The 18,581-nt window shown below is 45.5% G+C and overlaps 1 protein-coding gene across 1 annotated transcript in view; it reads right to left on the reverse strand.

Annotated features, from left to right (window-relative positions):
* CCDC186 (coiled-coil domain containing 186) overlaps positions 1-18,581 on the reverse strand; it is a 189,120-nt gene that overhangs the window by 48,350 nt on the left and 122,189 nt on the right. Inside the window, exons 12-13 of the mRNA XM_082269121.1 lie at positions 18,298-18,487; positions 8,244-8,324 (exon numbers count right to left, since the gene is read on the reverse strand). Of these exons, the coding sequence (XP_082125247.1) occupies positions 8,244-8,324; positions 18,298-18,487 (271 nt within the window). The remainder of the gene's footprint in view (positions 1-8,243; positions 8,325-18,297; positions 18,488-18,581) is intronic.

The following is an 18,581-nucleotide window of genomic DNA, read 5'->3' on the forward strand; positions in this document are numbered from 1 at the left end:
TTTGTTTGCAGTAAGGAGGTCCCTCTGGTCTTCCAGGCTTTTCTAACGGCTTCCTATGGAATCACAGCTCACACATGGAAGAGTAGTAAAAACGCCCATTGTGTAGTATATTAAAAGATTTATTCTAATAAAAGCAATATCCACTCACAGTAAAGTATTTGCAGTTCAATGTAGCGGCGGATGTCTGGGTCCATGTGGCCGCTCCTGATGACGTCGTTCTGATGAATTGCGTAGGGCGGGACATCCAGCGTCAGTGCGTCACTTCTGCTTGAGGTGGTTGAGGGCCGTGGAACACACGGACCCGGACATCCGCCGCTACATTGAACTGCGAATACTTTACTGTGAATGGATATTGCTTTTATTAGAATACATCTTTAAATATACTACACAATGGGCGTTTTTTTACTACTCTTCCATGTGTGAGCTGTGATACCATAGGAAGCCGTTAGAAAAGCCTGGAAGACCAGAGGGACCCCCTTACTGCAAATAAGGCTATATACCCCTGCCTGCAGGGGTAAGGGTATGCGGAGAGTGCATGACCATAGGGGGATAGCACCTGCACAAGCTTTCTATGCACTAAGGAAAGGAACCAGCACAAGTCACTTTAGCCATTGGTGCATACCTGCAATTACTACAAGATCACGGGGAAGGACCCCCATTGAATTAAGCACTCTATTTATGGATTGATTGTGAACTACTACAAGCACTGTCACGGAATTTGGAATAAGCACCTTATAATTTATGGACTTGTTAGGAGTGTCACTACTATTGTTTCATGTAATTATATACATTGACACCTTGTATTGCATTTGTTGCAATATTTTTTCACAATAGCTATAATTTGGGACACCCAAAAGGGTCACTCATTCTCAGCACTTTGGTTATTTATTTATATATTTGTGGGTTGCACAATTGGCACTTTAATAGACATGCACTGTTGATTTATACACAATTAGTGTGTTTATTTATAATCTATATTCATTTATTTGCACACCACTCCCTCTAGTGGTGGTAATGGGAAAATCTAGTCTCAGCACTGTTTGTACATATTATTTATTGCACTTCTGGCACCTTTATTGATCATACAGTATTGATTTATTGATTGCAACTGCTTACATTGATTTTACTGATTTTTTATTGAGTCTATACATCAGGAATACATCCTTTGCTTGAGCACTTTACTTACAACACGTTCGCATCAAAATAAATTTACTAACACACAGAGCGGCGCCTACCCCATACTCCTTTTTATATACTATCCAGATTTCTAAATTGGGAAATACAGGGGTGACAGCAAACTCTTAGGATTTCTCTCTTCAACACATGGTGGTATATATTCCTCACATATACCAACACCTTCTTTTTTAACAACTTTATATACATTTTCCAGTGCGGGATATTTTAGTTATTCCACTACATATTGTTTGCTGGATTTTTTAGAGACATTTCTTTGTGGTTATATAATTTAAGTATACAGAACACATTTGATGGACTTTGATTTCACTTTATGGTCTTTGATTGGACACTTCCCACGTTAAATGAACTGAATTGATCACATTTTTACTTGTTTTATTTTGATTATAGGAGCACAGTATTTACACATATAAGGGAAGTGCAGCACTTTATTGCATTGTATTGTATTCTGAGATAATGGTTTTAAAGTGCAGTGATGTCACTATAATGTGTTTTATCCTTTCATCAATGTCTAGCAACTTGAAGGTGGGATCTGACCACTGACATCTGTATATGCTGTCCATCAACCAGTAAGGATGTGGATGGGTGGGACAGACCAACAGTGTTATTTTGACATCAAATTTTGATTTCATTTTAGTAATAGTCTTTTGACTAAAATGCCATTTTAGTTTTTGTCCCATTTTAGTAATCTGCAATTGTTTTAGTCAACTAAAATCTCCAGTACATTTTAGTCAAATAAAATAATTTTAGTCAACTAAAATCGAATGTGTTTAGTTAAATTGTAATGCATTAGTTAAGCATTTCTATAGAATTTCGAAACTCATATACTTCTGGAGTGAAAAAATCGAATTTGTTATTATTTATGGTATTAAGGTTTAAACAAACTCACAGATACAGAGTTAGCCACTCTGGCTGCAGTGAGGCGGCCTGTAATGCTGCACAGTGCTCTGTACGGTGGTCTGAGGCGGCCTGTAATGCTGCACAGTGCTCTGTACGGTGGTCTGAGGCGGCCTGTAATGCTGCACAGTGCTCGGGACGGTGGTCTGAGGAGGCCTGTAACGCACACAGTGCCCTGGACGGTGGTCTAAAGCGGCCTGTAATGTACACAGTGCCCTGGACGGTGGTCTGAGGAGGCCTGTAATGCACACAGTGCCCTGGACGGTGGTCTGAGGAGGCCTGTAATGCACACAGTGCTCTGGACGGTGGTCTGAGGGTGCCTGTAATGTACACAGTGCCCTGGACGGTGGTCTGAGGAGGCCTGTAATGCACACAGTGCTCTGGACGGTGGTCTGAGAAGGCCTGTAATGTACACAGTGCCCTGGACGGTGGTCTGAGGAGGCCTGTAATGCACACAGTGCTCTGGACGGTGGTCTGAGAAGGCCTGTAATGCACACAGTGCCCTGGACGGTGGTCTAAAGGAGGCCTGTAATGCACACAGTGCTCTGGACAGTGGTCTGAGGAGGCCTGTAATCCACACAGTGCCCTGGACGGTGGTCTGAGGAGGCCTGTAATGTACACAGTGCCCTGGACGGTGGTCTGAGGAGGCCTGTAATGCACACAGTGCTCTGGACAGTGGTCTGAGGAGGCCTGTAATGCACAGTGCCCTGGACGGTGGTCTGAGGAGGCCCGTAATGTACACAGTGCCCTGGACGGTGGTCTGAGGAGGCCTGTAATGCACACAGTGCCCTGGATGGTGGTCTGAGGAGGCCTGTAATGCACACAGTGCTCTGGACGGTGGTCTGAGGAGGCCAGTAATGCGCACACAGTGCTCTGGACGGTGGTCTGAGGTGGCCTCTAATGTGCACACTGTGCTCTGGACGGTGGTCTGAGGAGGCCTGTAACGCACACAGTGCTCTGGATGGTGGTCTGAGGTGGCCTCTAATGTGCACACTGTGCTCTGGACGGTGGTCTGAGGAGGTTTGTAATGCACACAGTGCTCTGGACGGTGGTCTGAGGAGGCCTGTAATGCACAGAGTGCTCTGGACGGTGGTCTGAGGAGGCATCTAATGCGCACACAGTGCTCTGGACAGTGGTCTGAAGAGGCCTCTAATGCGCACACAGTGCTCTGGACGGTGGTCTGAGGAGGCCTGTAATGCCACAGTGCTCTGGCCGGTGGTCTGAGGAGGCCTGTAATGCACACAGTGCTCTGGACAGATGGTGGTCTGAAGGGAGGCCTCAGGCCTGTAATTATAATGTACACATTCACAGTGCTCTAGCAAGCTCTGCTCCAGACGGTCGTCATTGTTGTGACTAGGGAGTGGGGCTGAGACTCTCGTCGGGAGGCTGCACAGTGCTGCTCTGCTCTGGAAGGTCATCTGAAGACTCGGAGGAGGCCGGTTATGCTGGATGCACAGTGCTGCAACTGCTGCCAAGCGATGCACGCTACGGAATCGACTCGCTTGCTTGCTGGCAGCAGGCAGAGTTCAGTGGAAACCGGATGTTCAGAGGGTAAACGTCCCTGCCTCACATTTTCATTCGTTTATTATGTCGTCGTAGTTTTTGTCAGTGGACATAAATGTGGTGTACTTTGAATTTTGTTTTCGTCACTGTAAAAATGCCAACTAAAAGTTTGACAAAATTAACACTGCAGAACAAGAAGCATTGCAAAACTGATGCAGCCATTGCAGGTACCCTTGTCAGCAGTGCTTTGCAAAGATTATATGGGTGGGGGTTACAAGACAGGTATCAAAAGGTGAAGGGGAGAGGACGATGGGGATTATTCAGTCTGGATGATAGGTTATTAAAACCCTGTGGATGTTATCTTTTTAACCGCTTGCCGACCGCCGCACGACTATTTACTGCGGCGGTCAGCCCCATATAGGCAAAGTGACGTATGTCGCTAGCCTGTGAGCCTGTAGGGGGCGAGCTCCCGCCCCGCTCATTCCCTAAGAAGTTCACGCGTGTGACTGGCGGACCCGATGTCCGCCGGTCACTCACGATCTCCCTGTGGAGAGGGAGAAAGGTAGGCGGCTAATGTAAACAAAGCCGCCTGTCATTCTTTCTGATGTAAGAGCAGAGATCATACGATCCTGCTATATAGGATCGTATGTCTCTGTGCTTACATCACTAGCCACACCCCTTTACAGTTAGAAGCACGCCCCTAGGGACACACTTAACCCCTGCATCACCAATAAAGTTAACCCCTTCCCTGCCATTTTTACAGTAACAGTGCATATGTATAGCACTGATTACTGCAGTAATGTCACTGGTAACCCCAAAAGTGTCAAAAATGTCAGTCAAGGGTCCGATCTGTCCGCCGCAATGTTGCAGTCCCGCAAAAAAAAAAAAAAAAATCGCAGATCGCCATTACTTGTTAAAAAAAAAAAAAACACCAAAAATGACAGAAATCTTTCCCTTAGTTAGTAAACGCAATAACTTTTGTGCAAACCAATCAGAATACGCTTATTGCGATTTTTTTTACCAAACATAGGTAGCAGAAATCAAATTGACTAAAAATGTTAAAAAATTTAGATTTTTACATTTTTTTTGAGAATTTCATATAAGAAAAATATTGTTATTTTTTCAGAATTTACGCTCTTTTTTTTTTTTTTATTTATAGCGCAAAAAGTAAAAAAAAAAAAAAAAATCGCACAGGTGATCAAATACTACCAAAAGAAAGCTCTGTTTGTGGGGAAAAAAAGGACGTCAATTTCATTTGGGTACAGCATCGCACGACCGCGCAATTGTCCATTAAAGTCACGCAGTGCCAAATCGCAAAATTTGGCCTGGTCAGGAAGGGGGTAAAATCTTCCGGGGCTTAAGTGGTTAAATTGGTTTATTCAGGCTCTGTAGCGGTTTTTCAAAAAGATGCATGGGGATTTGATTACAGTTAGGAATTGCTTTTAAAAGACGTAATACAATTATGGTGTTCAGCCCTAAAGTAACTGTAAATACAAGATTAAAAAAAAAAAAAAAAACACCACATTACAGCCTTCAAAATTAAATGTAATTGGGGTTTTTTTTTTTTATGTGGTTTGCATTTGGTAGAAAATACCTGTTGATCCTGCCAAGAACTCACTTCTTGCTTTGCAGTGGCAACTATAAGTAGGCTTATCTAGTCTCTGCAGGGCTGCCACCGCATTTCTCATGCTATAGATCTGTATATAAAAAGGAAAAAAGCTGCATGTTTGGGTTTCTGTGCCCTGTGATACTCCCAGCTACAGGCAGCACCGCTTCACGGGGAAGTATCAAAGCACTTAAGGCCTCACGCACACTGGACGTTTTTGGAGCTGCTGTTAGCAGCTGCAGAACGCCCATCCATGTTATTCTATGGCCTCATGCACACATAGAGCTTTTAGGAGCTCCAAGTGGCATAGGCGTTTTACAGCTCCAAAAAACACCCAGGAACTGTGCGTTCTGGAGCTGCAGCGTCAAGCTGTAAAAACGTCTGAGGCTGCTAAAGGCTGAATAACGTGGCTTAACGTGCGTTAAGCCACGTTATACGTTTTTTTTTCTTCCATTCAAAATCAATGGTTCCCTATGGGAGCCTATTGATTTGAATGGAAGTCGCACCGCAGGTCGGATCAGGGTGATCCGACTTGCAGCGCAACTTGCGCTGTGAGAATCTTGAGGGGGAACTCCACGCCGAAATGGGGAAAAAACGGCGTGGGGTTCCCCCCCAGGTTCCAAACCAGGCCCTTCGGGTCTGGTATGGAATTTGAGGGTAGCCCCACGCCAAAAAAAGGGCGTGGGGTCCCCCCCAAAATCCATACCAGACCCTTAATCCAAGCATGCAGCCCGGCATACCAGGAAAGTGGAGGGGACGAGCGAGCGGCCCCACCCCCCCCTGGATCATACCAGGCCACACGCCCTCAACATGGGGGGGTGTGGGTGCTTTGGGGCAGGGGGGGCTCTGCACCCCGCACCTCAAAGCACCTTGCCGCCATGTTGATGAGGACAAGGGCCTCATCCCCACAACCCTGGCCGGTGGTTGTGGGGGTCTGCGGGCAGGGGGCTCATCGGAATCTGGAAGCCCCCTTTAACAAGGGGGCCCCCCAGATCCCGGACCCCCTCCCTATGTGAATGGGTATGGGGTACACTGTACCCCTACTCATTCACCACATAAAAGGCAGTGTATGGAAATGACGACAGGAGACGTTGTGAAAGTTTATTAAAAATCTTCATCCGGCTCTTCGGGGTCTTCTCCTCTCCGGGGGTCTTCTGCTCTTTTGCTGTCCGCTCTTCTTGTGTTCTCCTATCCAGGGTCTTCTGCTGTCTTCTCCTCTCCGAGGGTCTTCTGCTCTTTTGCTGTCCGCCCTTCTGCTGTCCTCTCTTCTTGTCTTCTCCTCTCCGGGGGTCTTCTGCTGTCTTCTCCTCTCCGGGGGTCTTCTGCTCTTTTGCTGTCCGCCCTTCTGCTGTCCTCTCTTCTTGTCTTCTCCTCTCCGGTTTTCTGCTCTTTTGCTGTTGGCTCTCCTTCTTCCTCCTCCGACGACGTCTCCAGCGATTATGCCGGTCTCTGCAGATTATTATATAGCCATTAGGGGCGTGGCCGCCAGATGACGTCATCGGGAGACCACGCTCCCTTGTGTCACAGATGACGTCACATGTGACACAAGGGGGGGGGGGGGGGGCGTGGTCTCCCGATGACGTCATCTGGCGGCCACGCCCCTAATGGCTATATAATAATCTGCAGAGACCGGCATAATCGCTGGAGACGTCGTCGGAGGAGGAAGAAGGAGAGCCGACAGCAAAAGAGCAGAAAACCGGAGAGGAGAAGACAAGAAGAGAGGACAGCAGAAGGGCGGACAGCAAAAGAGCAGAAGACCCCCGGAGTGGAGAAGACAGCAGAAGACCCCCGGAGAGGAGAAGACAAGAAGAGAGGACAGCAGAAGGGCGGACAGCAAAAGAGCAGAAGACCCCCGGAGAGGAGAAGACAGCAGAAGACCCCGGATAGGAGAACACAAGAAGAGCGGACAGCAAAAGAGCAGAAGACCCCCGGAGAGGAGAAGACCCCGAAGAGCCGGATGAAGATTTTTAATAAACTTTCCAAAACGTCTCCTGTCGTTATTTCCATACACTGCCTTTTATGTGGTGAATGAGTAGGGGTACAGTGTACCCTATACCCATTCACATAGGGAGGGGGTCCGGGATCTGGGGGGCCCCCTTGTTAAAGGGGGCTTCCAGATTCCGATGAGCTCTCTGCCCGCAGACCCCCACAACCACCGGCCAGGGTTGTGGGGATGAGGCCCTTGTCCTCATCAACATGAGGGCAAGGTGCTTTGAGGTGCGGGGTGCAGAGCCCCCCCTGCCCCAAAGCACACACACCCCACCATGTTGAGGGCGTGTGGCCTGGTATGATCCAGGGGGGGTGGGGCCGCTCGCTCGCTCGTCCCCTCCCCTTTCCTGGTATGCCGGGCTGCATGCTTGGATTAAGGGTCTGGTATGGATTTTGGGGGGGACCCCACGCCGTTTTTTCGGCGTGGGGCTACCCTCAAATTCCATAACAGACCCGAAGGGCCTGGTTTGGAACCTGGGGGGGAACCCCACGCCGTTTTTTCCCCCATTTTGGCGTGGAGTTCCCCCTCAAGATTCTCACAGTGCAAGTCGCGCCGCAAGTCGGATCACCCTGATCCGACCTGCGGTGCGACTTCCATTCAAATCAATAGGCTCCCATAGGGAACCATTGATTTTGAATGGAGGCAGAAAAAACGCTGCTAACAGCTACTGTGGCCAAACGTGCAATAACGCTAATTGAAAAAGCTACTGAAAGCACGTTTTTACAGCTGCTGTTTCCCGGCGTCAAGTAAACAGCTTTGGAGCACGTTTTTATGACGCCCTGTGTGCATGGAGCCTAAATGATAGCAGCTCCTTCATGGAGCCTCAATGTAATTTATTCTTGCAGCAGTGCTACAAAGCCAATCATCATTACCATCATTATTGCTGTGGAAACTATTGGCACTATATAAATCCTGTATAATGACAACTTTGTAAGAAAAAAAATGATAAAATTTGATTGTACAGTAAAAGTGAAGTGCTCCCAATCCTGCTGTGACCAGTAGGAGGAGCCCTGAGCCAGGGAATCGCATTTATTCTGTCAGCGGCTTGCTTACCAGAAGAGCTGGACCTGCTACCCATACTGCTGACCTCCTTCTCGTAGTTGCCATTCTCCATCAGCTCCATCCTCTTCCTCGCTGCATGAATAAAAGGAAATCAGGAACTTCATAAATATCCTTAAACTTTCCTTCTTAAACAGTACAAGAACAGTGACATGTATGTACAGCTTTAATCAGTTTATTCACTAAAAAGGATACCTGAGAGAAGGCTGGCAGTTATCCTGGCACACTGTTTTGTTCCTCCTAAAGGTTATCTCCACCCTGATCACAGGGTGATCAGATGGGATGAACAGATATCAAAGATTTGGCTTCTTATGGCCCGTACACACGCACCGATTGTTGGCCGTAAATTTTCGGCCAACGTCCGATCGGCCGATTGTCGGCTTGTTAGTATGATGCTTCCGACAACCGACTGCGACTTTTCGGCCGAACAAAATCTGGTGTGCAGGCTATAAAATTTTTGTTGGCCGTCGATAGAACGGCCGATTGTTCGTCAGTCAGTACAGATTTCGGCCGACAAAAATGTGATGATCAAGACTGGGCATGCTCAGAGAAGAAAAAACACACGGAAAGTAAACCAGAACATGACATCACTTCTGCAGTTGGTTGTTGTTGGCCGACAAAATTCGTGTGCAGTCTAGAGCACTTTTCAACCAACACAACAACACTGGACAAAAGACGGCCGATCGGTCGGCCAACAATTGGTGCGTGTGTACGGGGCTTTTGGCCCCTTTCACACGAGCGGTTAGATTTCAGCTTTTAGCTCTGGAAAAATAAACTTATTTACCACAGCTAAATGCAGACAATGCATCCCTATGGCCCCGTTCACACATAACATACATTTATTATGTATCATAACATACATTTTTGTGCATTTAAGAAAAATAAAGTTGACAGCGTCCAGGAGCAATGTACCGCAGCTATCTGTATATAAACACAGTAAATCACAGTACAAAGAAAAAATAAGTAAACAGTTACTATACAAAAAGGCAAGAATTTGCTACCGCAGCTAAACGCAGCCGCATGTAAAAGCAAGTATTCGCATGTAGACGCAGTGTACAAATGTGAATAATCTTTGTGCCAGGAGCATTGGAATTTCAAAACGACAAAACATGCTTTTACCAACGGCAAAACAACCGCCCGCGTGAAAGGGGCCTTAGGGATTGTTCACTGCCACCCCTCTGAAAAGCAATTTGTAGTGGTGTACTCTTCAGAGGGCGTCTGACAGGCAGTGAGGAGGCAATAGGTCATCTCCTCACCACCTGCTTTAACCCTTAAAATGCCAAACCACCACACTGAAACCACTGTTTCTACTGCACCCTGCCCACGCCATGTCATCAAGCCTTTACAGTGGGCTCACCCCAACCCCCCCCAGTAGTTGAAAGACAGGAGCATTTTTTTTTTTTTTTAAAGCAGCAGCGTGGACTACCCTATTCTTCCTTTACTACCTCAACCGTTTAATCTGAGTGGGGGGATGTGCATGATATGATGTGAGGGTGCCGCCCTGGAGTCTGATGTTTTTGGGAGTACCTATCACAAGTATGCACCAAGCCCAGTCATATAGAAAAATGCAAACAAAAACACAAAGAAAGGGCGCACCAGCCTAGCGCATTATCCTCAATAAGGTCTTTATTATTCTTAAAATAAAAGATGTGTACTCACAAACGGGTGATGTAAACCAGCATGACAGATTCAAAAAGGGAAGTCCATCGTTACAGAGTCCACAGTTTCAGTATGTGTTGTTGGCTAACGCGTTTCCTCTTCCTCAGAGCCTGAGGAAGAGGCGTAGCCTCGAAACGCGTTAGCCAACACATACTTAAACCGTGGACTCCAACGATGGACTTTGCTGTTTGAATCTGTCATGCTGGTTTACAAAACCCGTTTGTGAGTACACATCTTTTATTTTAAGAATAATAAAGACCTTATTGAGGATAATGCGCTAGGCTGGTGTGCCCTTTCTTTGTGTTTTTGTTTGAAGTGTTATGTTGAACACCCCGGTCGTAGAGGGCAGCAAGGTCTAGCCATTGGAGATGCCAAGTATGAGTGACAGGAGTAGTCTGGGAGCCCTGTTTCTGAGCGCAGGAGTAAGGTGCTAAGCACCACAAATTTCTTTTGGAGTAGATATAGAAAAATGCCTGTCACTGTACAGAACAAAGCGGTTTGGCAAGGACTGCTGGTGACAAGGAAACGATTTTACAGGAACCTGGGAGCACCTAAAGCTGGTTACACCAATTACAGTGTGAATTATACAGAACAAGGGTTACCCTGATCTATTTTGAAGAGATAGGTTAGGTAGGTCCCAGCACTGGTTTGGTTGGTCAGTCTAATGGCCTGTGTTAACTGGCTTTTGTTTATTGGAATTGGGTTTTGCATTTCCACTCAAGTCTAGGGGAATGCAAATTTTACTTGACGCAGGTCATATGCGGATCAGATGCGGGTGAAACGCCCATGTCAATGAATCCTCAAAATGTGTGAACATAAAAGAATAAAACTAGAATAGTTCTGGTCAGGGATAAGGAGAACTGCTGACTGGTTTGTCTGGGGTTGCTACTCATACAAAAAAGAGACCCCCATTATGCTTGGAAGAAATATGTAAGGGTGTATATCAGTATGTTCAGTGTTAACATGTGATCATACCCCTTTAGCATCTTATATGATAGAGATATGGGCATTTTATTATTACAGGTTCTTATATAGTGACGTCAATGTACGCAGCTCTTTACATGCACACTCACTGGCCACTCTCTTAGGTACACCTTGCTAGTACCGGGTTGGACCCCCTTTTGCCTTCAGAAATGCCTCCATTCTTCATGGCATAGATTCCATAAGGTGTTAGAAACATTCCTCAGAGATTTTGCTCCATAGTGACATGGTAGCATCACACATTTGCTGCAGATTTGTCGGCTGCACATCCATGAATCTCCCGTTACACCACATCCCAAAGGTTCTCTATTGGATGAGATCTGGTGAGTGTGGAGCCCATTGGAGTGCAGTGACCTCATTGTCATGGTGAAGAAAGCAGTGGTGAGATGATTTGATGTTTGAGACATGGTGCATTATCCTGCTGGAAGGAGCCATCAGAAGATGGGTACACTGTAGTCATAAAGGGATGGACATGGTCAGCAACAATACTCAGGTAGGCCGTGCCGTTTAAACGATGCTCAATTGGTACCAAGAGATCCAAAGTGTGCCAAGAAAATATCACCCACCATCAGCCTGAACCGCTGATACAAGGCAGGATGGATCCATGCTTTCATGTTGTTTACGCCAAATTTTGACCCCACCATCTGAATGTAGCAGCTGAAATCGAGACCAGACCAGGCAACGTTTTTCCAATCTTCTATTGTCCAATTTTGGTGAGCCTGAGTGAATTGTAGCCTCAGTTTCCTGTTCTTAGCTGACAGGAGTGGCACCCGGTGTGGTCTTCTGCTGCTGTAGCCCATCTTCTTCAAGGATTGATGTGTTGTGTGTTCTGAGATGGTATTCTGCATACCTTAATTGTAACGAGTGATTATTTGAGTTACTGTCGCCTTTCTATCATCTTGAACCAGTCTGCTCGTTCTCCTCTGACCTCTGACATCAACAAGGCATTTTCCTCCACACAACTGCCACTCACTGGATAATTTCGCTTTTTCGGCCAATTCTCTGTAAACCCGAGAGATGGTTGTGCGTGAAAATCCCAGTAGATCAGCAGTTTTTTTAAATACTCAGAACAGCCCGTCTGACACCAACAACCATGACCCGTTCAAAGTCACTCTCTTTCCCATTCTGATGCTCGGTTTGAACTTCAGCAAGTTGTCTTCACTATGTCTAGAAGCCTAAATGCATTGCTACCATGTGATTGGCTGGTTAGCAATTTGGGTTACCAAGCAATTGAACAGGTGTACCTAATAAAGTGGCCAGTAAGTGTATATCTCACATATACATAAGCACAGACATTTTTTTCCATTTTCACAACATGGTGCAGGTCAGTTATGAGTCCTAAGTCTGTAGCTCCCCAACTATCTGTCTGCCTCATATTGGCACTATATGTCCATCAAGGTATGTTATAACAACGTCCTTGGTATTTTACCATGTTAAAGTGTTTGTAAAGGCTCAGGGTTTTTTACCTTCATGCATTCTATGCATGAAGGTAAAAAACCTTCTGTGTGCAGCCCCCCCCCCCCGCATACTAACCTGAATCTGATCTTCCTCCAGCGCTGTGCACAAGAGCCTCTGCTCTCCAGGGACTCTCCCTCCTTGTTGGCTGAGACAGCAGTGGGAGCCATTGGTTCCGCTGCTGTCAATCACAGCCAGTGAGCCAATGAGGGGAGGGGCTAAGACGCAGTTCTGTGTGTGAATGGACACGCAGAGCAGCGGCTCAGGAGTGTGCCTGCCTGGGGCCCCCCATAGCAAGCTGCTTGCTCTGGGGCCACTTGGCAGGAGGGTGGTTCCAGGAACACCAGCGGAGGACCGGAGATGAGGATTAGGGCTGCTCTGTGCATAACCATGGCACAGAGCAGATAAGTATGACGTGTTTGTTATTTTAATGTAAAAAAAAAAAAAAAAAAAAACACTAAAGCTTTAGACTCCGTTCACACTGGCTTGCCACAGGTTGCCGTGGGTCGCCTGCCCATAGATTAGCACAGGACCTGTTCTAATAGGAGCGACACAAGTCGCTCCGACTTAGAAAAAGGGTCCTGAGCTTCTTTGGGGCGACCTCGGAGCGACCTGCATTGACTTCAATGATATGAAGTCTGTGCAGGTCTCTCCGAGGTCACGGTGCGCGGTGTGCACCGCGACCTCGCAGGTCGCCCCGGCAATTCGGGTCGCTGCTATGTGAACCGGCTCTCAATATCACTTTAAGCTGAAACTGACCAGAGAAAAACTCTGATGTAGTTGACCAGTTTGAACATGTATTGCAAATACATAAGCAAACCAAGAATCCCTATCTTCATGCAAAAGGTTGCTAAAAAATATGTATAGCAGTGTGCAGAGGGTTAATTAGGAATTTGGTGACACCCCCCTAGAATCCCATGTGTTAATATATATATATATATATATATATATATATATATATATATATATATATATATATATATATATATATATATATAGTGTAAAAATGAAGTACACCCCATAACATTTTTTAGCTTTCTCAACATATTTGAAGAGGCAAATGTAAGATCTTTATTCAAACAGTGCTTACAGATAAAAGGTGATATACTTAAATAAGAACACAAGAAAAAAAAAAAAAAAAATCTTAATCATTTATTCAACAAAAAATTTGAATAGATGTAAAAGGTGCACTGCGGAAAAAAGAAGTATACCCTAGGCATCAGAAGCTGGTAGTGACCCCTGTAGCAGAATTTACCATTTTGCTTAACTGCCCACCAGTCTCTGACACTGACTCACTAAAATGTTTGATCACTTCTCGGTTTGTAGTTCATTTATGAACTGCAAATTTCACCCTGCCAAATCTCAATGGGTATAAAATCAAGGCATGGACTTCGACAGTTCCTAACCTTCTATGTCTTCTTTCTGAGCCATTCCTTGGTGGATTTGCTGGTGTGCTTTGGATCAATATGAAAGACTCATTTTCAGCTCAACTTTAACTTTTGGACAGATGGCCTCACATTCTCCTCATGCACACTTTAACCACTTAAGCCCGGGGGATTTGGCTGCTAAACGACCAGGGGGTTATTTTGCGATTCGGCACTGCGTGACTTTAACGGACAATTGCGTGGTCGTGCGATGCTGTACCTAAACGAATTTGACGTCCTTTTTTTCCCACAAACAGAGCTTTCTTTTGGTGGTATTTGATCACCTGTGCGCTTTTTACTTTTTGCGCTATAAACAAAAAAAGAGCGTAAATTTTGCAAAAATAACAATATTTTTCACATTTTTTTATATGAAATTCCCCCAAAAAAAATGTAAAAATCAAAATTTTTAAACATTTTCGGCCAATTTGTTTTATCCTACCTATGTTTGGTAAAAAAAAAAAAAAAAAAAAAAAAAAAAAAAAAAAAAATCGCAAAAAGCGTATTTTTATTGGTTTGCGCAAAAGTTATCGCGTTTACTAACAAAGGGAAAGATTTTTGTCATTTTTGTTGTTTTTTTTTTAACGCGTAATGGCGGCGATCTGCGATTTTTTTTGCGGTACTGCGACATTGCGGCGGACAGATCGGACCCTTGACTGACATTTTTGACACTTTTGGGGTTACCAGTGACATTTCTACAGTAATCAGTGCTATATATATGCACTGTTACTGTAAAAATACACTGGTAGTGAAGGGGTTAACTTTATTTGGGAGGGAGGGGCTGTGTGTGTCCCTAGGGGCGTGATTCTTACTGTGATTGGCTGTGGCTTGAGCTGTAAGGACACTGATCAACGGATCTACATAGTAGATCCGTGTGATCAGTGTTTTTACACCGAGGAGAATGACAGGTGGCTTGTTTACATAAGCCGCCTGACTTTCTCCTTCTCCCCCGACGATCGCCGAGTGACCGGCGGACATCGGGTCCGCCAGTCACACGCGCGGGGGGGTCCGTGACCGCGCGGGAGCGCGCTCGCTCCCCAGACCCTCCCAGGCTAGTGACGTTAATAAACGTCACTCTGCCTGTGAGGGGCTGACCGCCGCAGTAAATCTACTTGCGGCGGTCGGCAAGCGGTTAACATGATGCAGAATCTACTGACAGGCCCTGAAGTAACAAAGCAACCCCAAACCACAACATTTCCACCATCATTACAGTTGTTGTAAGGCTTTTTTTATTAACTAAGATACGGTCTTCATTTTGCAGCAAATACAGTCAGGTCCATAAATATTGGGACATCGACACAATTCTAATCTTTTTGGCTCTATACACCACCACAATAGATTTGAAATGAAACAAACAAGATGTGCTTTAACTGCAGACTTTCAGCTTTAATTTGAGGGTATTTACATCCAAATCAGGTGAACAGTGTAAAAATTACAACAGTTTCTATATGTGCCTCCCACTTTTTAAAGGGACCAAAAGTAATGGGACAGATTACCAATCATAAATCAAACTTTCACTTTTTAATACTTGGTTGCAAATCCTTTGCAGGCAATTACAGCCTGAAGTCTGAAACGCATAGACATCACCAGACGCTGGGTTTCATCCCTGGTGATGCTCTGCCAGGCCTCTACTGAAACTGTCTTCAGTTCCTGCTTGTTCCTCGGGCATTTTCCCTTCAGTTTTGTCTTCAGCAAGTGAAATGCATGCTCAATCAGATTCAGGTCAGGTGATTGACTTGGCCATTGTATAACATTCCACTTCTTTCCCTTAAAAAACTCTTTGGTTGCTTTCGCAGTATGCTTCGGGTCATTGTCCATCTGCAATGTGAAGTGCCGCCCAATGAGTTCTGAAGCATTTGGCGGAATAGGAGCAGATAATATTGTCTGAAATACTTCAGAATTCATCCTGCTGCTTTTGTCAGCAGTCACATCATCAATAAATACAAGAGAACCAGTTCCATTGGCAGCCATACATGCCCACGCCATGACACTACCACCACCATGCTTCACTGATGAGGTGGAATGCTTTGGATCATGAGCAGTTCCTTTCCTTCTCCATACTCTTCTCTTCCCATCACTCTGGTACAAGTTGATCTTGGTCTCATCTGTCCATAGGATGTTGTTCCATAACTGTGAAGGCTTTTTTAGATGTTGTTTGGCAAACTCTAATCTGGCCTTCCTGTTTTTGAGGCTCACCAATGGTTTACATCTTGTGGTGAACCCTCTGTATTTACTCTGGTGAAGTCTTCTCTTGATTGTTGACTTTGACACACATACACCTACCTCCTGGAGAGTGTTCTTGATCTGGCCAACAGGCTGCGAATTCGCAGCCTGTTCCCGCATCGCAAACGCAACCCTGGCAGTTCACACTGCCATATGCGATACGCTGGGGGTGTCAATGAAATCTTAACGACACCCCCAGTTTGATCGCATATCGCAGTGCGATCTTGCAGTTCGCACAGGATCGGATCGCACAAGTGTGAACCGCTGTGCGATCTGATCCTGATGCGGCTGCAAAAAAGGGTCCTGTGCGTGTTTGCTGCGGATGCGGTGCGAATTTAGCCATACAAAGTGTATGGCTAAACTCGCACCGCACAGCCGATCGCATGTAATGAAGGAGCAGTGCGCTCCGATATTACATGCGATCGCCGCAGCCGCACATGTGTGAACCGGCACTTAAGCCTAATAATGGCTTGCTTCACTGATAGTGACAGCTCATTGGATCTCATATTGAAAGTTGACAGCAACAGATTCCGAATGCAAATAGCACACTTGAAATGAACTCTGGACCTTTTATCTGCTCCTTGTAAATGGGATAATGAGGGAATAACACACACCTGGCCATGGAACAGCTGAGCAGCCAATTGTCCCATTACTTTTGGTCCCTTAAAAAGTGTGAGGCACATATACAAACTGTTGTAATTCCTACACCTTTCACCTGATTTGGATGTAAATACCACCAAATTAAAGCTGAAAGTCTGCAGTTAAAGCACATCTTGTTTGTTTCATTTCAAATCCATTGTGGTGGTGTATTGAGCAAAAAATATTAGAATTGTGTCAATGTCCCAATATTTATGGACCGGACTGTACAACTACTTTTACTGTGACTGAGGAAAGAGCAGAGGGAGCCAACTAAGTGCAGTATATAGGAAAATACTTTATTAAAAATAACAAATGGCAACTCACAAGGTGCATACGAATAACAGCATGTCATCCATGCAGTTCAGTTAGCTGTAGAGCCTCAATGCGTCTTCAGAACCCAGGAAGCAGATGCCGCTGTCAGGAGTTGTGTAGGACACAAGAAACGGGCCACCCTGGAGCGCATAGACAGCACAAGACGAAGTTTCGTCACACCTAGGAGGGCCGCAACGCGGAGAGCATGGCTACATGTTTTAGAGCGTAACCTGCTCCTTTTTTAAGGCTAGGGACATACTCATGGGCATACATGTAAAGTATATACACTACACTAAACAGATACATACACACTATATTGTCAAAAGTATTGGGACAAGCACATGAACTTTAATGGCATCCCAGTCTTAGTCTGTAGGGTTCAATATTGAGTTGGCCCACCCTTTGCAGCTATAACCGCTTCAACTCTTCTGGGAAGGCTGTCCACAAGGTTTAGGAGTGTGTCTATGGGAATGTTTGACCATTCTTCCAGAAGCGCATTTGTGAGGTCAGGCACTGATGTGGACAAGAAGGCCTGTCTTGCAGTCTTCACTCTAATTCATCCCAAAGGTGTTCTATTGGGGTGCAGGCCAGTCAAGTCCACCCCAAACTCCCTCATCCATGTCTTTAACCACCTCCCACCCGGCCACTGTACATATACGGCCGGGTAGTCTCGTCCTTCTGATCAGACGTTCCCGAACGTCCTGCAGAAGGAGCGAGATTGCGCCGCCGCGGGCACGCGCTGAGGCGCGATCTCGATGTGCCCGTGTCCCTTGGACACATAGCAACAAGTTTTGGCGGGAGGGCCTGTGATTGGCCCTCCTGATCACATGACGGCTGTGTCCAATCACAGCCGTCATGTAATGTAAATACAGCCATTGTAACGGCTTTCATCTCTTCTCCTCACACAGATCCTGTCAGTGAGGAGAAGAAGAGACGATCTGTGCTGCAGCCAGGGGATCAGTGAGTTTGAAGCATTTTTTTTGCTACTCGATACTTCTTTGTATTACTGTGACTAAACAACTCTATCTTTGTCTATTTGTTCGAAGGCATGCTGTAATCTTGCACTCATCCTTTTTTTTTTTTAATTAGATAATGAAAATAAATATATTGTGTCAATTTAATGTATTATTTGTTCCTCTAGATCACATTTAACTGTAGGCACTGTTTGAATCAAGGTCTAATGTTGAAAAAGATGAATAATTTCCACTGGGGTGTACTTACTTGTTCACAAGACCGTATGCAACATATTTGGATTCAACAGATATCTCTCAATTTCTGTTACTGCTAATGACTTCCACTTTCAGAATTAGCCCAATAGTGGCCATGCCTTTGAGCAGTGTGGCCGGTCATGTTGTCACCTTGCTGGAGCTGTTTGGTCAGATCCTTCAGATTGACAGCGTGTTTCCTCTTCTGTGCGGCAAGTTCATTGCTCAGCTCTTCTATTCGAGTGTTCAGTGAAGCCACCAGAGACCGCTGAGAGTTCAATTCTGTCTGGAGTGCGTTCACCTCCTGCTGTCTCATTGTCCTCTCTGCTGTCAGTCTCTCTTCCTGTCACACAGAACATCACAAAACACATAACAAGCTGCAACAAACTATTGTCATTTAACCCTGGTTCACACTGGTGTGATTTTTCATAAGATTT

The sequence above is a fragment of the Pelophylax lessonae genome, assembly GCF_965119305.1.
Source record: "Pelophylax lessonae genome assembly, chromosome: 9".
NCBI lineage: Eukaryota > Metazoa > Chordata > Amphibia > Anura > Ranidae > Pelophylax > Pelophylax lessonae.